The sequence below is a fragment of the Palaemon carinicauda genome, chromosome 4 (assembly GCF_036898095.1).
Source record: "Palaemon carinicauda isolate YSFRI2023 chromosome 4, ASM3689809v2, whole genome shotgun sequence".
Lineage (NCBI taxonomy): Eukaryota > Metazoa > Arthropoda > Malacostraca > Decapoda > Palaemonidae > Palaemon > Palaemon carinicauda.
The window spans coordinates 57,586,285-57,610,293 of NC_090728.1; the positions used below are offsets into that span (position 1 = coordinate 57,586,285).

The 24,009-nt window shown below is 40.0% G+C and overlaps 1 protein-coding gene across 2 annotated transcripts in view; it reads right to left on the reverse strand.

The window, feature by feature from the left end:
• Positions 1–22,390, reverse strand: part of alphaCOP (coatomer subunit alpha) — a 60,023-nt gene extending 37,633 nt beyond the window's left edge. The window contains exons 1-5 of one of the 2 annotated variants that reach the window (XM_068372304.1): positions 22,287–22,390; positions 9,928–10,029; positions 9,652–9,799; positions 7,056–7,136; positions 6,277–6,463 (exon numbers count right to left, since the gene is read on the reverse strand). In XM_068372304.1, coding sequence (XP_068228405.1) covers positions 6,277–6,463; positions 7,056–7,136; positions 9,652–9,799; positions 9,928–10,007 — 496 coding nt within the window. In that variant the 5' untranslated portion in view covers positions 10,008–10,029; positions 22,287–22,390. Of the gene's footprint in view, positions 1–6,255; positions 6,464–7,055; positions 7,137–9,651; positions 9,800–9,927; positions 10,030–22,286 lie in introns of both variants that reach the window. The other variant, XM_068372303.1, reaches the window with a different exon arrangement.
• Positions 22,391–24,009: the final 1,619 nt, after the last annotated feature.

The following is a 24,009-nucleotide window of genomic DNA, read 5'->3' on the forward strand; positions in this document are numbered from 1 at the left end:
AGTGTAAGTTGTTAAGGAATTGTAAGCTACCAGTACTGCCGGGTAACCTTGTGAAAATTCCAATTTGAATAAATTAAAAAATCTATCTCTCTCATGCACAAGGCATTAATTTCAAAACAATGTGAAGTTTGTATCCAAAACAAATAGCTGTTCTGTAGATGGAGTATATTCATGCATAGCAGTTTAATGAAATGGGAGGTGCCTTGACAAAAATCTAAATGTATTGGTAGAAAATTTGTTTTAAGCCAGATTTCTAATTACCGGTATACAGTACTGTATTCTCACGTAACATATTAAGAACCTTATAGTGACGTTATAGAGGCATGTTTTCTTTGGCCCTTTATACAATATGACAAAGTTAAAACTGTTGAAGCACATTTAATCAAATGTGTATTTTACGGTACTATGAATTTTTAAACCAAGATTCAATTTCACATTGTTTTATTCCTTGATGTGGACTTATGATTATCCTTAAAATTCAAGTTACTAACTCCAACTTCCAGTTAATTTACATAGTAATTTAAAGTGATTTTGAGTCATTTTTCCACCTGAACTGTTTTTGACCAAATACTCTCAATCAATAACAAATTTCTACAGTGAACTACAATTAAATTTTCTGAAAATAATATTGTACTTCTAGAATTTAATTACTATAAAAGAAATATTATCAGCTTGGTCTTAAAAATCACTTGTTACCATCGCATTTCCATGGTACAGCAGGATATTCTCAAAGTAAACTCAATCTCAAATCTAATAATGATATGATGTTATAATTCATGCAATAACTACCTCTTATTTAAATCAAAACCAATTGGATACTTAATGTTTTTCTTTTGAGGGTTAGGTCTTGAATGCGCTTAACTTCACAACAAAATCAGGATGTGATGAGAAAATATCAATTCCTACCGAATTCAATTACCGTATTGAAAAGTCAAAGACAAAGCAGAATCACCTATCAAAAAGACAATGAAACCTCTTAACGTTCTTTCCTTTTCGCACTATAATCAATTCTTTTTAGTGAGGCAGATTTACACCGACTCGCAGGGGTGCCCCTTTTAGCTCAGAACAGTTTCCTGATTGCTGATTGGTTGGACAAGATCATTCTAACCAATCAGATAGCAGGAAATTTTTCCAAGCTAAAAGGGCACCGCTGCGAGTCGGTGCAAATGTGCCTCATTAAAAAAAATTGAGTATAGTTTTCAATACTTTTCAAACTGCTCTAGATGTCTCTTCCCATCCTAATACCCATTTATAACTTTTAGGGAGATTTCCATTTCAGATAGCTTTCATAAGCTACTTCACATTCAGTCTAATCCTTGTCATGATGAAATCCAAAATGTCGCATGTATAGTAACAGGATATATTTTGCCTATCTGATATTTTCCACTGTCAGTTTAACCCTTTTACCCCCAGGCTATTTGGAACTTTCCAACCCTTAACTGCCAGGGGCTTTTTTTTTCAAGCACATTTTGTAATATATATTTTTTAAATTGCTCTAACAGTCTTTGGAAAATGCCTGAAGTTTCTCATAAGGTTTTAAAAAATATGCAAAAAAAAATAAATGTAAATAGCCGTTTTTTGCAAGGACGTACCAGTACGTCCACGGGGGTAAAGGGGTGAGTTTTGTGAAACGTACCAGTACATCCACTGAGGGTAAAAGGGTTAACATGAACAGTCTAAAAAATATTATTGTAAGCTTCCTTCAACAGTATGTAATTGTATGTAAGCAATGGTGCAAAGCTATGTCCGTCCAGCTTTGCTCATATGGCTTGATTTTTATGAATCTTTTATCTACAATCAAGTTTATAGTCACTGTTCTTTATTAAAACTTGTGGGAATTCAATTCTATAAAGGTTGCTGACCAAATTGTTATCACTATCATAATAAAAGGTTTTTTATTTGTCCATACAAATTATGAATAAAAAACTTTGCGAAAGAGGTCCTTGGTTATGTATCATTGGAAACCTGTTATAAAGTTGCAATGAACACTTACTTTCCGCATTTTTATTTTCATATTCATTTTTTCCTCAAGCGATGAATCATTATAAAGTTTTCAATAATTGGGTTATGAATCATGGTACTTTTTAGTATTTTCATGACGTTTATCGAGAATTTTCAAGTATTACTTCAAATATCCATAAACTGTTGAAATTTTTCCTGGGCACAGAGAATTGTTACAAAGTGGATACAAAAAGGAAGTAGATGAGGAAAGGTCCAGTAGGGGTAAGGGGAAATTATTGAATGCTGCTACTGCATCATCGGTTGACATCTTAAACCAGATCCTTAATGTCTAGAAGCATCAAAAAAAGTCAGAAATGGTGGCATACACCTATAGGAGTGGGTAATGGGATATGTAGTAAAATTGGTAAAGAATTTTCTTGAAAAATGGAAACCAACAACATTAATAAACCACATAATTTGGCAAGTATCAAACAGGATATTCCACCTACCGAGGAACAGCCAAATATTCAATATTACCTACAGAGGAACTGTCTGTAAAGATTGCCTTGCCTTGTGTAAGGCACGGGCTCTTGCCGTTGGGCAGCCCGTAAACTGCCAAATATTCAACATAGTCCAACAGAAAAGCACTTGTCAAATTTACCACAGATGCTAACACCCACTGAACAGGACAAACATCCACCCAATCACATTAGACAATGCAGTACCTTACTATTTACTATCTTTTTGGTCACCTGGTGACACGGATTGCCACTAAGCCAACCAATAACACAGCGGTAGCAATCCATATATCAACACTTAACCTTGCCTCTTCTAACACCCCTACATTTCTATTATCCCTTCATGTAACAAAACTTGAACCCAGATTATATCACATCAGATGATTATAGAAAGTAAAATTACTTTTCAATGAATATTATAGAGAACAAAGGAAAAATTAATTTCAGCTTAGACAGTAATTATCATCCAATATTCTGTAGCAGATAATATAGAAATGATAATCACTATAAAGGTATCATAAATTACAACAATCAATATTTTTGGTGTACGCAGCAACAAGTGTCGTGAGCAATAAACTTTATGTTTAGATATGCTCTTACCCAGCGAAGGGTCTGTATCTCACTATTGAACCTTATATTAAGTACTGTATACATATTAATATAATTTTGTTCTGATCTTTGGGAAGCAATGTAACATCCCTTAGCAGTGGACTTTCTAACTTGAGCCTATCATACATCACCACCATTTCAAATGGCATGGTTCTACTCACACTAATAAAAATAATGCGTACTTTGTGGTATAAAAATAATTACTGTATACAGCATAAGAAAATTAAGTTGTCTAAGTATGTAATTACTTCGTGTGTTGACTCCTCCCAAGAAAAATTTAAATTCATTCACGGGAATTCGGCCATATGACCCACCAATGGGGTCGACAAAGCCTGTCAGCACCAATCCACCACATAGGCAATAGCAATAAAATGACTTTTTTTAAAGCAAGGAACAATATAAAATATAGTGGAAGATTCTAAATTAATCTAAGGTTAGATTGTGGATGCAAGAAGTATATGTACTGCTAAAAACTCCAGTATTATACCCAAACATTTAGTACTTTGCAAACATATACGACCTACTGTAATTCTGATTTTACAAGTTAAGATTTGTCTGGACCGTTATCAGCAACTTTCAAATTTTTACTATACAGATGCTCCCCTACTTACGAACATTCGAGTTACGAACAACGGTACATACGAACACAAATTGAAGGAAGTCCAAACATGTTCGTAAACATCCGTAGATTTCATTTCAAGTTAAATTCTCTCTCTCTCTCTCTCTCTCTCTCTCTCTCTCTCTCTCTCTCTCTCTCTCTCTCTCTCTCTCTCTCTCTCCGTATTTTGATTTTTAATGCAGTTAAATCTTCACATTTCTTTGAAAATTATTAAAAAAAATTTTATATCCTTATTCGATGTTTCAATTAAGGGAATAGTAACGGATCGGAAGAAAACCACTTGATTTGCCTCTCGCCTTCCGTCAGAAGAAATATAACGTCATCAGACTTTTGGCATTTTTTTTTTTTATTTCTTAACATATTAGAAATATCTTCAAGATGAATATTACATCAGCGCCAATATGTTACAGAAAATCAGTTTCCCTACAGTTCTTATTATTAGGTATCATGCGAAATCATTGTAGCTCTTTCTGTGTGTGTGTGTGTGTGCTCGCTCTGTCAATCGCATACGGGTAGTTAATTCTAAAGCTTCATACAGTATTCAATTTTTCGTTCAATATTAAGCCTTCATATTTCATTAGACATTATTGTGTTTAATTGTGGTTTATTAAAGCACGTTCATATTTTTTTTTTTAATTTCTTGAGCATTTCAATAATCAACAATTACTTTTGATTTACTTTTGGTTGGGAGATCAGCTGATCTCAAGGTGACGCTGCAGTATTACGATTATGCGCACATATAGTACGAATAACACTGATTTATATAATTTTCTTGATATTCGAAATCTCTTCATAGTGAATATTACAACAGCGCTAATATATTATAGGGTATCACATTTTCCATACAGTTCGTTGATAGACCTTATTATTAGTTATAAACGGAATACGCAACCCCCCACCTCTCTCTCTCTCTCTCTCTCTCTCTCTCTCTCTCCGTATTTTGATTTTTAATGCAGTTAAGTCTTCATATTTCTTTGAAAATATTAAAAAATTCTTTATATCCTTATTCGATGTTTCGATTATGGGAATAGTAACGGATCTGAAGAAAATCACTTGATTTGCCTCTCGCCTTCCGCCAGAAGAAATATAACATCAGACTTTTTTTTTTCTTAACTTTACGGTAAGTTGAAGGCTACTAATCTCATAACTAATGATACAGACCACTAAAACACTTGATATCGTTACTCGGTGTTTCGATTATGAGAAATCTGTAATAAGATTACTCGGCAACATAATGAAAGGAAATCATTCGGTTTGTCAGCGCTCTTCCGCCAAATACATGACGTCACAAGATACGTGATGTATACTCTACAAAGAATGATTCCGTCGGTCAAAATTGAAATAAAACAATTCAGTAAACTAACCTCTCTCTCTCTCTCTCTCTCTCTAACATACGTAGTACAGTACTGTACGTATTCTCTCCATTTTATTAAATGTTTTTTTCAGTACAAACCAATACAGGTTACTTATACAAGCCTTAAACATACTTAAACATACTTATATAAACCTTCAATATACTTATACAGTACTGTATATGCCTTAAACATAAATTATAATACAAAATATGGCACTGAAGCAACTTACGAACAGTTTGAACTTACGAACGATCGTTCGGAACGTAACTCGTTCGTAAGTTGGGGAGCGTCTGTACTGTATTGTATTGTAATTAACAACATTCCTTAGTGTGATTCAAAGACTAGTCAGTAGTGGAAATTACTCTCCACATCTGCTTTTGTATTAAATACTGGCACAAAATAAGGTATCCGATGCCTATTATAGTAATAATTCTTTTGTGCGGTCTCCAAGGAATTTCTCGTAATAGCCTACAACAGGGAATCCAATGCGACAAATACCAAAGCAACATTCTGCCCTGCTCTAGAGTCAGTTCAAAGTTCAATGAACAAACTCAAAATGTACAAGAGAAACCCTCGAGTTCATCATATTGAACTCGTCACGGCACCTACAATGATAAATCCATCTGGCTATTGGTGATGTCATCACCAAGAACCTCCACAACAGTTGTAGAAGTCCTTGGTGATGATGTGCCACCAATAGCAAGACGATATCAACATGGGAGGTGCTTTGTGAAGTTCAGGAGTGCCTGAACTTGAGGGTCTCTTATACACACAAAGTCCATGCTTTACACACTGATACACTGGCCCTAGAGCAGGGGTCACACTATTTTTTTTTGGTATTTATGTCATATTGGATTCCCTGTTCTAGCCTTTTACAGTAATTGGAGACTACACAGCACATCCTAAATATAGGGGTTTCCTTCATCAAAACAACTCATTTTGATAAAAATTATAATCCTATAGTATATTAAAAGAAAATACCCGAAGAACTACTTTAGCAGAAGCCAGGCCCTTTACTTTGGATAGCTACAGCTTTTAACTGCCAATAAATAAGAACTTGAAGACAGTGCTTGTACAACTAGTTATAGCCATACCCCAACATTTTATAAATTCACTAGCTATGACTAAACACTCAGCTATGTTTCAAGCACAAGCTATGGAAGGGGATAATCCCACACCCCTTGTTCACTGGGTACCAACGAGTAGTGCCTACCTCCTGGCTTGCCGGGAATACCTGCGATATCCCAGACGCGAACTGTTGAGTCTAGTGAAGCAGATACAATCAGATCCTGCGTTGGATGGAAACGAGCACACATCACGTAATGGTTGTGTCCTGTCAAGATAGACACGCAGGAACGACTCTGCCAGTTCCAAATTCGGATTGTCTGGTCATCAGAAGCAGAGAGGATCCATGGGTACTCCTACATGGGGTGAAGGATATCACAATGGTAAGGATGGGAAAAAAAGCTTTCACCGAGTACCTACAGGTATTTCTAAAATAAATCTACTCTAAATCCTATACATTTTGTGTACACATCAAGAAAAACATGAGAAAGACCAAGGTACTGTACATTCCCGTACATCAAATATTTTCTGTAAAAACGTCTTTAATATTAATTATAATAAAACAAATCAAAGTACAGTACTATTAAATGGTTTAAAGATATTTTATATATCATATTGAGGTTATATGAGCAGAATTATGTATATATGCCATCTTATATGCACAATTCTCAACATATAATTATTCCATTTCCAATGGTCAAAACTGTAACGAAAACTTGTCTTCCTATAATGTCAACTTAATAGTCCAATATGCTGACTTTATGATAGCTGTAGTTATCTAAGCTTTGATTTCCAATTAGGTTTACCTTCATTCACTGTACCTTGTGTATTGTGATATATTTTCTTTAAAAATATGACACTTCAAAAGAAACAGAGTTATCTACAATAGTATTTTTTTTTCTAAACTTATAATATACCAGACAGATACTGTACGCAGCCAAATCATACCTGATGGAATTCAGTTGTTCTTATGTAATCAAGATGGCCAAGGAGGGTGAAGAGACATCTCCGAAGCTTGTAATTCCATACCTGAAAACACACTAGAAGTAAGTCTTAAAATTACCCCTTTCGTTAACAATATAATTTATAAGATTATAACAATTCTACAAATTATCAAACAATAATGCGAGTCTTATAATGGAAAGCTCATTCTTCTTTACTCTGTTCTTACCATCTTATTTGATAAATGTAGATTTACTTATGTACTTATAACCTGCTATCATGTTATATGAGCCAGATCCAAACATTAATAAACTTTTGCTAAATAATATACAGTATAATACTACTCAGTACTGTGCATATTTGTACAGTACAGTACTCGTTCTTGAGAGAACCAAGCACATTAGCAAGTGTGTGAGCTCCTGTCCATGTGCTGAATGAGGCAAGAATGTACAGAGACCTACCCTTCCCGGAAGGGACAGTACAGGTACATAGTACAGCATTATTTCACCCATTGGATGGAACAGGGTAATTGAATGCCTTATCTATGTTGGTGAGGATCCTTAATGACAGCCGCCCATGCACAACGTGGCATCCCAGTGATATATCAAGTATTAGGATCAGATCAAGACCTCCCGTTCCAATTCCTAATTGTCACTTCTGGGAAAACTTGTGGGGAATCAGTCTAAGTTTCAGAGCAGTAACAGTCTGTAAGGAGATTCTTTGCAATGTTACCACCGTTTTCAATGCAGTCTGGTCATTGACTGTCTCAGTAGGAGCTGTCAGTGAGGACTGGAAAACGACGTCTCGCTTCCTATTTGCTCTTACAACTAGGGTGTAGTCTACATAAAAGACTTCATAAATTCTTTGGAAAAGGAAAAGGAAAAGGAAGAGAACTTGCCATACTTCATGATGAAGGAGAAAATGCTCAGTCTCGTACTGGTGGGAGCTCCATACTGAGACAACACTGTGTTGGGTACAAACTTGGTATGTACTATTACACTTAGTACATACTGTTCTTGGAGTGGTACGTACATTGGCTGATTTATCCTTCTATGACTTCGACTACTCCTTCCAGGAGGCAGTAACAGCTCATGAGTATTGTGTAGGCATAGCAATCTGGTGAGAAGGGATCCACTGTTTGTTACGTTCCCAGAATGTTTCCGTGTGGATTCAGCATGCAGGGGTCAAATTTGGGGTATGTTCCAGGAACGTATCTGTGAGATCTCAATCAAGGAAATCTAGTCGTCTTTAAATATGTCTAGGGTTTGCTGACAAACATAGAACTCTCAAACTTCTGGCCCTACTAGAGGGCCAATACATGCTCTCGTAGGAGGCGAGTATAGAGTTAAAGCGGTTTGCTGTAAGAGTGCACGCGCAAACATGTGGGATGCATTTTGGCATAATGAGCACGCTCACTAGTGAAAGCGAGAAAAGAGGAGAGCTCAAACTTGTGATTGTGATGAGTGCCTAGTGCACGGTCTTCCAAAAAGGACAGGGCGCACTTAAAGGTCTGTGCACACATGCGTGCAATCAGGAGGGAGCAACATAATGTTTCCCATAAACATTGGAAGATCTTGCTGGTCTCTGCAGTGAGAAGCAAGCAAGCACTGGGGCTCATGTACCGAAGAACATGTGCAAACAGGTAAGGGTGTGTGCAAACATTGTAGAGCTCGTGGGTGTATGCACGAAGTTAAGTGTGTAATCCCGTAAGAGCGTGCACACAAGCTATTGTCTTCTCTTCTTCCTCGTTGAAGGGAGTTAAGGAGTTCCTGAAGCAGCATTCTCTCTCCCATTAGGACAGAAAAAGAAGGAGTCTCCCAAATGCAACTCTTACAAAACAGACTTTAGATCTTCTATGGCCCTTGCCAAAAGGGTAAGACGCCCTTCCAACCTAACAAGCAATGTATGAGGAGACAACAGAGCTTTCTCAGGTGTCCTCTGCATTGTCTCTTCTCTCGGGGTCATCTCATTCTTCTTCTCCAATGAAGGGAGTCACAGGGACTCTAGGTGCAGCATCGACTCTCCCACAGAGAGAAATGGTAGAAGTTACGCATATGTAACTCCTATCGACGAGTCTACTACGATTCTTCATACAAAAAGGGGAAAGGAAGAACAGAGCCTATAGATCCCGACCAGCAGTGCCGGAAGAGATGAAACCAAGGCTGAAGTGGAGGAAGAACTTGAAGTTCTTCAAACGTGGCTTCTAGGCTGAAAGCAACGGCACTTCCAGGAACTCCATAAAGAGATAGCACAACCAGGAGATGTGCCTCTAGCGTATTTTCGGACAAAAGGAGAGCAGCAACCCTTCTCTTCAATTTGGCCTCGACAAGCACGCCTTCCAATTTTCAAAAGAATAAACAGCAACAGAAATACAGTCAAACATCCCTCGTACACAATGAACTACCAATAAATATCTAAAATTACAGGTTAAAACAGATAACCGATGGAGCCAAAACCACATCTGTACATTAAAGAATGATGATTTAAATTCTGTGTACGAAAAATTAGTCATGCTAATGGTGGTCTAGTATCTGAGTAAAAAATAACAAGCCTGAATGTGAACCATTGCCTCAATACAGTTACATAAAAACAGATGCTATACCTTGATTTTGTAGTCGTCACCTCCCGATACGAACAATGGCTGTTGTTGGTGGAAGCATACTGCACGTACTGGCCCTTCGTGTTCATCAAACTTATCGACTAGGGTACACATACGATAATCCCATAGCTGAATGATACCACTGTGCAAGCTGAAAAAGTAATACCAAGACATTAAAACTACATTCAATACCAAAGTTTATCATCACTTATCATCCGTTCTTTAATGATATTTACATTTTATGCACAAAACATGTTCAAGCACCAATAATAAACCTACCTTGCAAGTACCCATGGTCGTTTAGAATGAAAAGAGAGTCCTTTAACCCTTGCACTTTTAGTTTCAAATTTTGTCAACATGTTGATTCATCAAGTCACAACTCTGCAAAGACAAAAAACCAAGGTTAAATCACATCAAGATTTTCAAAATTACTGGAGTACAGTTCAACCAGGCCATGAGTTATAAGTAACAGTGAAATTTGTTGTAAAAAAATAAAGTTTTAAAATGTTATACACCACCCAGCTGTTTTACTCAGCAAAGCTGTATACTTATTAGTAAAGCTGCTGAGGATTTCCTTAAATACTTCAAAAGGCTAAAAACACAACTACTACTAAGTCACTTTTGTATACAGACCATACTTGGTTGTTCATGCATAACACCTCCAAATTCTCTATCATTCATCTTGAACAAAGAAGGACTTTGATGTCAGCTGGCTTGCATAAAAGGCAAAAGCATTGGAATGATATCCTCAAGTCCTTTTAGATCATTCTATCCCACTGATTTTGTTTAGGAACCAAAAATTAATCATGGCAAATCAGGCGATCTTTTAAGCTTTGATTTTTGAGTACTTGCTCTCCTCCTTCCTTGATTCCTTCGAAAAGGGCGAACAAGAATTCAGTGTCCCTTCAGAGCAACCAGCAACTTCAGGAGACTCTGGATCTGAGGGAAGTCTCCTGTCACAAGGATATTGAAAAGACCACTCTGAGCTGTCCAAGGATCAATTAAAAACAAACTATCGGGGACAGCCCATATTTCTTTATAAAAGATATACACACTGCAGACATTGATCTCCTATGCATGTGAGACCAAAGATCTATAGGGGAGAGCACACCATAGATATAAGTGCATGCAAATCTTTACGATTGAGTATGTCTCAACATGCACGCTAACCTTAAGTACGGAATGAGAGCACATCATATAGTAGTTGCACATGTTGTTGGAGAGACCCTAGGTTTACCCAAACTATGTCTAAATGTGCCAGTATTGTGCTCCATTGCTAACTGTGATAGAGGCACACCCATAGGATCGTGAGTGTTAAACTTCGTGCTAAAGTTAAAAGCGCTGGATACAAGGATCTCCTTCAGTGTGCGCAAATATTGAACACGCTGTCCACAGACAATATTTGGAGAGGCGGGGTTAATCAAAGAGGGTGAATGTATGCTAGAGGTACTACATTCAAAAGAAACAGTCTAGTTGGTCTAACCCTTTAGTGCACTTGGAGAAATGTTACTTGTGAGGGTGTGTAAGAGAAGGGAAAGACGTGCACAGCCCCACAATTATGTGAGGGTGAGTGCACTCGTCATCTGGAGATGAATGCAAGATCTCTTTAGAGAAAGAGAGCTCGTTCCTCTCTCCAGTGAGGTCTCTGGGTTACCCTTGTGGAGTCCATTAGGAGTGGCCTTCCCACAAGGCAACTTGAGAGCAGGCTCAAGGTCAATGTCAAGTAAAGGCTTAAGCTCAGCAGAGGGAATAAGCGTGAAAGCAAGTCGCTATAAGGAGCGAGTTCCCTGCAACCCCAGGGACATCCACAGGTGTTACACAGCATAGTCTACAGGAACATCTGGAAAAGAAAACTCCTCGCAAGGGAGAAACCTCTGTTCCAATAGAGGAAACAGAAGTCACTCCCGTCCTCGAAATTTGTCTTGCTGTTAAATTGGCACCACTCATCCCCAACTTGCCTGCTGAAGAGGCTGAGAGGAAATAACTGGAGGACAGAGGACTAGGGTTGGAAGGAATAGGTCTCGCCGACTTCAAGCTCAAGGACGAGCCAAAGGTGAATGTCTCTTGCTTCACCTTCTTCTGCCTCTTGCCATACACCTGCCACTGGGAGGGTGAACACTCACTACACTCCTTACAGGGGAATTCCATGGGGCAAATCCCCTTGCACGAAGGGCACAATGAATGAGGATTAACCTCCATACTGCTCATGAAATTGCAACATTTTGCCAACACTTTCGGGCAGGTCTACATGTATGCCGACAAAGTCTTACAAAGCCGGATTAGCAAACGCCAATAGCACATCAGTGTGAGTCAGCAGCGAAAATCAAGTGACTTCAGCAAAAGGGATGGAGCTTTTCCACAGCCAGCCACTAACTATCGGCTATTGCCGACCCTTCATTGTAAGTTTTAACTGCAGATTTCCAGCAGCGCTCGAATCAATTCTAGTATTAAAGGACTCAGGTTTGTATTCGTGTAGGAGCAATTAGGATTTTTGGAGGAAGCACATACAAAATGAGAGAAATACCAGGATGCAGCCTAACTTCAACTACGCCCACCTTACCTTCCTTAAGGTGGGTTTACACGGTCGAACGCTTCGTCAAACGCGGTTTGACAGACAAGTGTTTGAACGTGTGAACGGGGTATTTGGTTGTCGAACATGTTCGTCAAATTTAAAGAAAAGTCTGTTCTAGCCTGACTTTAGTGGGCGGGGCTTCATAGTCCACAAACCTTAGGCATTTGTGGCTGACTCCACCTCTTTGAACCGTTTGACAAGCAAGTGGGATAACCGGGTTCGACGAACCATTCGTCCGTGTAAACCCCGTTTTAGGGAGCTGGATCCTCCTTGCAAACTTACCATGTGGATTTGGTCCTTTGACCCCTTGCATTCCCTAACCTGATCTACTGTACAATGTCTTATCCCTTTGAAAAATTCAAAATAAACCAACTATTTACTTATGCTATACCTATTTCCCATACCTTATTCAGTTCAAGAAGTTGTAGACTGTGATTTGCCTTCATGTGTGAATTTTTTTTTTGGAAATTTGGCATTTGGAAGCCCAAAAGTTCAAAGCATTCAAAACTCTTATGGGAAAACTTCGTTTTTACATGTGAATTTTTCTTCGGGCATTTTGCATTTAGAAGTCCAAAAAGTTCAAAGCATCAAAATATGTTAAGGGAAAACTTACTGGTACTGGGGATCATACTACAAATGGGAATTCACAGTGAAGCAAGATACCATAAAAGACTAACATATTGGTGGCTTACATTAACATTTCAGGTAAAACTGAATGCAATGAATTGCATGTACAATATGTATCGATAGTAAATAAAGTATAAGTATGCAATAACATCCAGGAACCGGGAGCATAAGAATTTTTTAGAAGTTTTAATTTGTTAAAAATTATCACCCAAGCAAACCAACAATTAACTTGTATAGAAGTACTCTTTGCAATTCTATCAGTATATTCATATTTTTGTCATTTAGCCTATACAGTATTCCTTTAATTAAAATGAAACATAACCAGCACTCGACAGTTTCTTATGGCGAACTCAGCCTTTGCAAGAAATTAAAGTACAGGTATCATATATAAAATATTTCCCATTTATGGTGCATTTTCCAAGACAATCAATATCATTTGACCCTTTGTAAATGTGAATTTGCAATGATGACAAATATAAGATCAAAATAAGGTAAAATTCCATAATATGCCAATAGCCCCTTTGAAGGAAAAATGTGTTCCTGGTGCATTTCTTTAGGTGTTTAGAATGATTCTGACAACAATACAGTAATTGTCAGATACCCATACTTTTAAAATGATATTTTAATTATAAAATAAATTTTTGAATATACTTACCCGGTGAATATATAATAGCTGCTGCTCCAGCGGCTCGACAGAAAAACACACAAAAACTCGCGAGCGATCGCTATGAAGGTTGCGGGTGTGCCCACCAGCGCCAACTATCGGCCAGATACCGCATATGCATGTAAACAAGCCTCAATTCTTCTCGTCCCACTGCGTCTCTATTGGGGAGGAAGGGAGGGCCTTTAATTTATATATTCACCGGGTAAGTATATTCAAAAATTTATTTTATAATTAAAATAGCATTTTTAAATATTTAACTTAGCCGGTGAATATATAATAGCTGATTCACACCCAAGGTGGTGGGTAGAGACCAGAGTTAATTAAGTTTACAGCGTATATGCTTAGAGTTTTTGACAGTTATAATATAACAAAACCCAAATATATAGGTACCTGGTAAGGAAGTTGACTTAGACGATTACTCTGCCTTGTAAGTCTGTCTTCCTCACGAAGCCCAGCGATCCTCTTAGGATGCTGAAAGACTCCCAGGAGCTGAAGTATCAAGGGCTGCAACCCATACAACAGGACCTCATCAAACCCCTAATCTGGGCGCTCTCAAGAAATGACTTTGACCACCCGCCAAATCAACCAGGATGCGAAAGGCTTCTTAGCCTTCCGTACAACCCAAAAAACAATATTAAAAACATTTCAAGAGACAGATTAAAAAGGATATTGGAATTAGGGTAATGTAGTGGTAGAACCCTCACCCACTACTGCACTCGCTGCAACGAATGGACCCAGTGTGTAGCAGTCCTCGTAAAGAGTCTGGACATCTTTTAAGTAAAATGACGCGAACACTGTCTTGCTTCTCCAAAAAGTCGCGTCCATAATACTTTGCAGAGATCTATTTTGCTTGAAGGCCACGGAGGTTGCTATAGCTCTTACTTCGTGCGTCTTAACCTTAAGCAAACATCGGTCTTTCTCATTCAAGTGAGAATGAGCTTCTCGTATTAAAAATCTGATAAAATATGACAAAGCATTCTTTGACATAGGCAATGATGGTTTCTTAACTGAGCACCATAATGCCTCAGATCTACCTCGTAAAGACTTAGTACGAGCTAAATAGAACTTAAGAGCTCTAACAGGACATAATACTCTTTCCAGTTCGTTGCCTACGATCTCTGATAAGCAAGGAATATCAAAAGATTTAGGCCAAGGACGAGAAGGCAGTTCATTTTTGGCCAGGAAACCAAGTTGAAGTGAACAAGTGGCTTTTTCTGTAGAAAAGCCGATGTTCTTACTGAAGGCATGAAATTCACTGACCCTTTTAGCCGAAGCCAAGCACACTAGGAAAAGTGTCTTGAGGGTGAGATCCTTCAGGGAGGCTGAATGTAATGGCTCAAACCTGTCTGACATGAGGAACCTTAGGACCACGTCTAAGTTCCATCCAGGAGTTGCCAAACGACGTTCCTTAGAGGTCTCGAAAGACTTAAGGAGATCTTGGAGATCTTTATTGTTGGAAAGATCTAAGCCTCTATGCCGAAAGACCGAAGCCAACATGCTCCTGTAGCCCTTAATCGTGGGAGCTGAGAGGGAGCGAACATTTCTCAGATGTAAAAGAAAATCTGCGATTTGGGCTACAGAGGTACTGGACGAGGACACAGATGCTGACTTGCACCAGTCTCTAAAGACTTCCCACTTCGACTGGTATACTCTAATGGTAGAAGCTCTCCTCGCTCTTGCAATCGCACTGGCTGCCTCCTTCGAAAAGCCTCGAGCTCTTGAGAGTCTTTCGATAGTCTGAAGGCAGTCAGACGAAGAGCGGGGAGGCTTTGATGGACATTCTTTACGTGGGGCTGACGTAACAGATCTACCCTTAGAGGAAGACTTCTTGGAAAGTCTACCAGCCATCGAAGTACCTCGGTGAACCACTCTCTCGCGGGCCAGAGGGGAGCAACCAACGTCAACCTTGTCCCTTCGTGAGAGGCGAACTTCTGCAGTACCTTGTTGACAATCTTGAATGGTGGGAATGCATATAAGTCCAGATGAGACCAATCTAGGAGAAATGCGTCTATGTGAATTGCTGCTGGGTCTGGGACTGGAGAGCAATAGATTGGAAGTCTCTTGGTCATCGAGGTGGCAAAGAGGTCTATGGTGGGTTGACCCCAAGTCGACCAAAGACTCTTGCACACGTCCTTGTGGAGGGTCCATTCCGTGGGAATTACCAGACCCCTCCGACTGAGACAGTCTGCCAAGACGTTCAAGTCGCCCTGGATAAACCTCGTTAACAGGGAGATGCCTCGATCTCTTGACCAAATGAGCAGGTCCCTTGCGATCTCGTACAGCGTGAGGGAGTGTGTGCCTCCTTGCTTGGAGATGTACGCCAAGGCTGTGGTATTGTCGGAGTTGATCTCTACCACTTTGTTTCGAAGGAGACCGTCCAGGGTCGCACCCCAACCCAAATCCGACGCGTCTGAGAATAGTACGTGGTTTGGGTTCTGAACTGCTAGGGAAAGTCCCTCTCTCAGACTGATATTGTTGTTCCACCATTTCAGGCATGCCTTTACTGGTTCGGAGACCGGGATTGAGACCGTCTCTAACGTCTTGTCCTTGTTCCAGTGAAAGGCTAGATGGAACTGGAGAGGCCGAAGGTGTAGTCTTCCTAGCGAGACAAACTGCTCCAGGGATGATAGAGTTCCTACTAGACTCATCCAATTCCTGACTGAGCACCGTTCTCTCTTCAACATTAGTTGGACTTTGAGCAGGGCTTGATCTATTCGGGTGGCAGACGGAAAAGCCCGAAAAACTGGACTGCGAATCTCCATCCCTAAATACAGTATAGTTTGGGATGGAATCAGCTGGGACTTTTCTAGGTTGACCAAAAGTCCCAATTCCTTGGTCAGATCCAACGTCCAATGAAGATCCTGCAGACAGCGATGACTGGACGAAGCCCTGAGAAGCCAGTCGTCCAAGTACAGGGAGGCTCGGATTCCCGATAAATGGAGGAATTTTGCCACATTCCTCATGAGCCTCGTAAACACGAGAGGAGCAGGACTTAGGCCAAAGCACAGGGCCCGAAACTGGTATACCACATTCCTGAAAACAAACCTCAGAATTGGTTGGGAATCTGGGTGTATAGGAATGTGGAAGTACGCATCTCGTAGGTCGAGAGAGACCATCCAGTCTCCCTTTCTGACCGCTGCTAAGACCGACTTCGTGGTCTCCATAGTGAACTTTGTTTTCGTAACAAAAACGTTGAGCGCACTGACGTCTAGCACCGGTCTCCAACCTCCTGTCTTCTTTGGGACTAGGAAGAGACGGTTGTAAAACACCGGTGATTGAAGGTCCGAGACTTTCACCACCGCTCCCTTCTCTAGCAACAGAGACACTTCTAGGTTTAGGGCTTGTCTCTTTGACTCCTCTCGGTACCTGGGAGAGAGTTCGATGGGAGTTGTCACTAAAGGAGGTTTGCGTACAAATGGAATTTTGTACCCCTCTCTGAGTAACCGAACAGACTGTTGGTCTGCGCCCCTCTTCTCCCAGGCCTGCCAGAAGCTCTTCAATCTGGCTCCTACCGCTGTCTGAGGCTGTGGGCAGTCAGACTCTGCCACGTGAGGACTTGGCTCCTCTCTTCTTTCCTCTCTTTCCCTCGGCACGAGTACTTCCCCTGCTGGGAGCTCTGCCACGAAAGGGCGGGATAAATCTGGAAGCCGGAGTCTCGATCCTGGGTCTTACAGCAAAGGATGTAGAAGGAGTCCCTTTGCGAGCAGAGGACGCCATCAAGTCATGGGTGTCCTTCTGCACAAGCGAAGAAGCTATGTCCTTAACCAATTGTTGCGGAAACAAAGATGTTGATAAGGGAGCAAAGAGCAGTTCTGATCTCTGACAGGGAGTAACTCCTGCCGAAAGAAAAGAGCAAAGGGACTCTCGCTTCTTTAAGACTCCCGACGTAAAAGAGGAGGCGAGCTCATTGGAACCATCGCGGAAGGCTTTATCCATACATGACATTATCAGTAAGGAAACATCTCTATCAGCCGACGAGATTTTCCTACTTAAAGCTCCTAATGACCAGTCAAGGAAGTTGAAAACTTCAAAGGCCCTGTATACGCCTTTCAGCAGATGGTCAAGGTCCGAGGAGGACCAACTAATCTTTGAGCGTCTCATGGCTAGGCGGCGGGGAGAGTCTACGAGGCTTGAGAAGTCACCCTGGGCAGAGGCAGGGACTCCCAAGCCGAGAACTTCTCCCGTGGCATACCAGACGCTCGATCTAGACGAGAGCTTTGACGGAGGGAAGGCAAAGGCCGTCTTCCCCAAACTCCTCCTGGTATCCAACCAGTCGCCTAAAAGTCGTAAAGCTCTCTTGGAAGAGCGAGAAAGCACTAGCTTAGTAAAGGCTGGCATGTTAGCAGGTAAGCCTAGAGCAAACTCAGACGGTGGCGAACGAGGAGCAACGGTAACAAAGTGATCGGGAAAAAGCTCCTTGAAAATTAACATGACTTTCTTAAAATCCATTGAAGGAGGAACCGTTCTAGGTTCGTCTACATCCGAAGGATGATCATCATGATGAGGGTCAGCAATGTCCTCATCTGAAGGATCTTCATCCGACAACTGCTGAGTAACAAGCAAAGGGGTTGGCAATGCTTGACACGCAGAGTCCACACGCACTGGTGCATCAGTAGCAGTCCAGGACGCTACGTCATGTAACTGCTTAACAGCCTGACTGTCAACAACAACAGGAGCGGGAGGACGCTCGACGTCAACTCGAGACTGTTTTGACTGCCTAGACTGAGCAGTCAAAACAACTCTAGACTGCGGTGGTTGACGCTCAGCGTCAAAACAAGTCAACTCCGCTGGTTGGCGAACGTCCTGAACGTCAACAAGAGCATTAGGAAGTGGCTGAACGTCCATATGCGGCTGAAAGTCAACACGTGACTGCATCGAGTGAGGCTCTACAAAGCATGACTGACGTGACTTAGCAACGCCAACGTCAACAGGACGAGCAAAGGCTCGTTTTGGCGGCTGAAGGCCAGGATCTCGATTAGCTAAGCGGCGAGGATCATCGTGAACCTTTTCAGCAGAATAGTCTTCCATAAGGGAGGCGAGCTTGATCTGCATGTCTTGCAGTACAACCCATTTAGGATCAACGGGAATGGGTGCGGTAAAAGACGGGGTTAACGTCTGAGACTGCACAACCTTGCCTACACCAAGACTCTCTGAGCCTGTGTAACGTTGCTGCTTAGGCGGCGAGCAGTCTTCCGATGACTGCAAAGGGTCAGAGCTGTCCCAATGGCTACAACCAGGACGCTGGACCTGTCCTGAAGGGACCGACTTTCGCTTCAAGGGCCTTGAAACCTTGCTCCACGGTTTCTTCTGCGAAAAGCCTTCGGATGACGAGGAGAAAATGGTCTCTCTCGTCTTATGGTAGGGGCGGTCTTGATGAGACACGCCTGTTACCATAGAGGGAACGTCTGTTCGCTGATCAAGGCCTCTCGAACCCATAAGTCGTACGACATTACTTCTCCCCTGGGCTTGGGAGCTTGCAAGAGGTCTCGGACTAGGCGAACGACAGGCACGAACAGATGAACCCTCGGTCGCAACACTGAAAACACTTTGTGCACTAATCACTTTCCCACGATTTTCCGCTGTGGCACTCTGACACTTTAGCTCTGTAACGTCAGCCATGAGTTGATTACGATCTGTAGCTAACGACTCAACTCTTTCACCCAAAGCATGAATGGCACGTAACATGTCCCGCATTGATGGTTCCTGAGTGCCAGTAGGGGGTTCAGGCACAACCACTACAGGGGAAGGATTAGGTTCAGGGGCATGGGGAGAGGAAACATCTACTGATCTAGAGGAACTCCTCCTCACCCTATCTCTCTCTAGCTTACGAGAATACTTGTCATATTCGAGCCAATCGAATTCCGAAAGGCCCACGCATTCCTCACACCGATCTCCTAATTGACAGGTTTTACCCCGACAATTAGAACACACAGTATGTGGGTCGAGAGAGGCCTTTGGAAGACGCCTATTGCAATCCCTAGCATTACACTTACGAAATCTAGGAGTTTGAGAAGCGTCAGCCATTTTGAATTAGTCAAAGAAAGTCCAAAAAACAATCCAAGTCATCAACAATTAAATCTGTCCAAAAAAGAGTTCAAGAGTTTAAGTTGAGGAAAAACACCTGCACTGCGAAAGCTCAAACCAAAATGAAGTACTTCACCAAGTCTGTTGAGAAAACTCCAGGTTATACAGCGAGTAATGATACGTCTTGTCGTTAAGGCCGACAGAGAAGAATTGAGGCTTGTTTACATGCATATGCGGTATCTGGCCGATAGTTGGCGCTGGTGGGCACACCCGCAACCTTCATAGCGATCGCTCGCGAGTTTTTGTGTGTTTTTCTGTCGAGCCGCTGGAGCAGCAGCTATTATATATTCACCGGCTAAGTTAAATATTTAAAATTTATAAATTTGGCATAAAAATTTACCCCTGAACTGTATTTCATAAAGGAAACAGAGCTTTTGTAGTTGGTTGGGACAAACTGGGAGCAAAATTTCAAGTTATGACTGAAAAAGCACAATTTTAAAGGGAAACAAACAAGAACACAACCTAAAGTTCGCCACCTAACCTAACCTAGGAACCGAATCCTCACCTACTTATGGGTTAACGCCCCTGCTACCAGGGTGGGCTGACAACCCCGGCGACCCACCCTTAAACTGATGTATAAGTGGCTTACCTTAAGACTAAGTGTCAGCCCTGTATTTACTTTCCAACCGGCTTCACTCCTGGCAAGGTAACACTAATTATAAAATTTTGTAAATCGTAAAACTATCTTCATATATTTCAGAACAAGAAAAACCTTTTACCCATAAAGTAAATTGATGTGACAAGTAATAAGAGGGGTGTATATATGACGACAGAACGGCCTTATTTTTTACTCATCGCAAACTTGAATAGAAGAAAAACTGTTCAGATTGGTCTTAATACTGCGAGTAAGTATTTAGTCAAGAGATACAGAATAATTTTGAAAATCGTTCAAATTGCCAAGAAATTAATATGTAGAATGATCTCTATACCCTGACACGCACTTTCTCACTCATCTAGTTCCTAGAATTCATTGTAGATGATATTTCGATCAATTCAGCAGCGCTTTAGTGGCGGAACACTGAGCTAACCGACGGGCATGGTAATTTGAAATGACCCAATTAGATCCTGCTTAACCCGGGAAACAGCCAAAAGGAGTTTCTTTATCCAATCAAATTCAATATTTACAAAATTCAAAAAGGGTAATAGGAGCATCAAGCGAGGGTCGGAGATGTCCGTTCTTAGCCGCCATTACGTAAAGATGGTAATGTTAAAACTCCAAGAGTGACGAAGTTTGACCTGATTAAAGCAATTTTTTCTATAACTTCAACAACCCAAGGCTGGCGAGGGTTAAGAACTTAACCTAACAAAGGGAGTTTACATCTTAATTAAATAAGACAGGACTCCTCGGCGATTAATTTGGCATCTACTCCAAGTGTAGAGTTGGTGAAATATAGTATGTTTATGATAGAAAATAAACTCTCAATTGCAAATCCCGTTTTTTTTTGGCGCTGTTTAAATAGTTCGTGCTGAAGGAAGATTACCAAGGAACGTGGAAATTATTTTGAAAGATCCAAACTATCTTGTGAAGATGTTTTTGTTATTTTAAGTATCTTTGCATATAATGTATTGCAGAACACGCGTCCATCTATCTCATTCACCGCAAAAAGACAAATTAAATTTTTTCCTTTGAAAGATGATGATGATGCAACCCACACGTCCACAGATTACGACGTCAGTGACCTCAAGCAATAGAAGTACAGCTCTATTTGTTTTTGATAAAATATAATATAAGGTGAATGTAGTTCACTGGGACAAGTGTAAAAAATAGATTTCCTTTACAAAATATGATTGCGCTCCCTTGCTATGAGTGAAACAGGTTGCGAAGCAACACAGGGTAAGCTAAGAATACAACAGTCTAAGGGGTCGGCCCCTCGTTAGGCAAGTAGGTAAAGGCAAATCTCGAAGGTTAGGTTAGATGGTGTTATTGTGTAGAGGTTTTACAGAACAACGGACGCAGGTTTTGTACAATGGCGGACACGGCTTATGAACGCCTAAAAAATGAGAAGGAAACAATTACAGACAAGACATTACTAAGGCTCTCACTGTCAGTGATCCTATGGACCAATACCTAGAAAGGAAAGACTATAAAAAATAAATGTCATTTTTAAAGAAAACTCTTTATTCTATAGGAAAAGCTGTTGTTTAGTAGGAAAGCTTTACCCGTCCGTAACTATAATAAGACTCCATAACAGGTATACGATGTGGTCATGCTAAATTATAAGTTACAATACAGAGGCCTCAGGAGGTAAAGTGTAAGGATAAATAGTATAATCTAAATAGCCTGGTAAATATTCTTATCCCTAAAAGTAACAATTTAATAGCAAGAACTAATTTTTTTCATAAAACATAGGTTACAAACAAATGGTAACTATTTTACGACCATCCTTATCAAAACGTTAACCTCAAAATATCTTCCCTTCACTGTAAAATTACGTTTTTATTCATGAATGGTGTGTATAAGCATAAATATGGTTTATCAATTACCTGTACACAGATTAAACTTAGCAAGTCAATAAATAAGACTTACGTTTGACCAAATGCTGAGTTGGAAAAATCGTAGCATGGAATACCTTAACCTTATCTGAGTATAATTCTAAAGCTAAATTTGAACTTAATATAAGATATAGGTGTACTTTAAGTATTGTGAATTCTATAAATTCGTTCAAAATATAAATTCAAAAACATATTTACAAGGAAAAACAGGAGAAATCCTTGACAAAAGATGAACACCGGAGATTTTGACACTTGTGTTGTTATGACGTGGATTCTCCCAAATTTTACTAAAACCATGGCTGCGCATCTTTTAAATTGTTCGCAAACGATAACATTAAAAGTTATTAATTTCATTAAAAAATAAATGATAGTTATAATCCTGTTTTACTGTTTAATTGCTATAATATTTTACAATTTTACTGGAAGATTTGCCTTGCTGTTATAAGGGCTATACATCTTATACAATGATTGGACCAAGGGGTTTCATTCTACGTAAATGATAGCCACTACGGTGTCAAACCCAGCTTATCCCAATTATTATTATTATTATTATTATTATTATTATTATTATTATTATTATCATTATTATTATTATTATTATTAAATGCTAAGCTACAACCCTAGTTAGAAAAGCAGAATACTATAAACCCAGGGGCTCCAACAGGGAACATGGCCCAGTGAGGAAAGGAAACAAGGAAAAATAAAATACTTAAAGACCAGTAACATTAAAAAAAATATCTCCTATATAAACTATGAAAACTAACAAAACAAGAGGAAGAGAAATAGGATAGAACAGTGTGCCCGAGTGTACCCTCAAGCAAGAGAACTCTAACCCAAGACAGTGGAAGACCATGATACAGCGGCTATGGCACTACTATGCTATGTATCGAAGAGCTACACCAAAAGAAGTCAAAGTATTTAACTGCTGAACAACATTAAAATGCACTTTCCATTAAATAAATAAATTCAGTAAAAACAAATCTTTGTTCAGCAACCCTATCGTATTGCATTGCAAGGAAAATGGAAGTCCAGAAGAATAAAGAACGGGCTGTTTTTCTGGGCTTATACTGCAGGGGAACCCTACTCTCTACATTAGGGCTTTCCAAAACTTTTACTAGACAACTTAAAATCTTAAAACAGTTGCATATAGTTAAAGAAACATTATCTGGAATCAAGGAACCCCTGTCGTTGGCCTACTTAGAATCATACTTTGAATTTTGTTGGGGTTAAACTTCCTGCCACATAATCTGCACCTTTCCCTAATTTTAGCTAAAACTTTATTAAGGAATTTAGCTGTCCAAGATCTACATTCAGGAGACTGAATTGATGCAAAATGAGTAGCATCATTTGCATATACAACCAGCTTATTCTCTGTGCCAAAGCACATATCGATCTACATTGGTTACCTGTTAAGGCTAGAATTGAATTTAAGATTTGCTTGTTGACCCACAAAGCACTTACAAGTGATAAGCCTAAATATCTTCGTGATTGCTTGGTCCCCTACCCTCAAGCTACCACCGCTGCTGTAAGAGTTAGACATGCCGATGACCCATATAGACTATTCGAAATTAGTGTGAATCATGCAATAGGAGGAAGAACGTTTAGTTATGCTGCACCGAGACTCTTCATTGACCTTCCACTTAATGTTAAGAATAGCAAAAATGTGACAGCTTTCAAGAAAAACCTGAAGACTTATCTTTTTAGAAAGTGTTACAATAGTGACCTGAAAACTATTAAGCCTGAATACAGATGCTAGCGAAATAACTGATAAGATACAGAGCAAAATATTATCTAGAAAGAAATTATTTTCACACACCAAGGCCCGCCTGAACAGACTCTTAGTGTCTGATGGAGGGCGAGAAATAAACCCCAAAAGTAAAAGTAAGTAAGTATCACGTGTACATAGTATGAAAAGTAATGA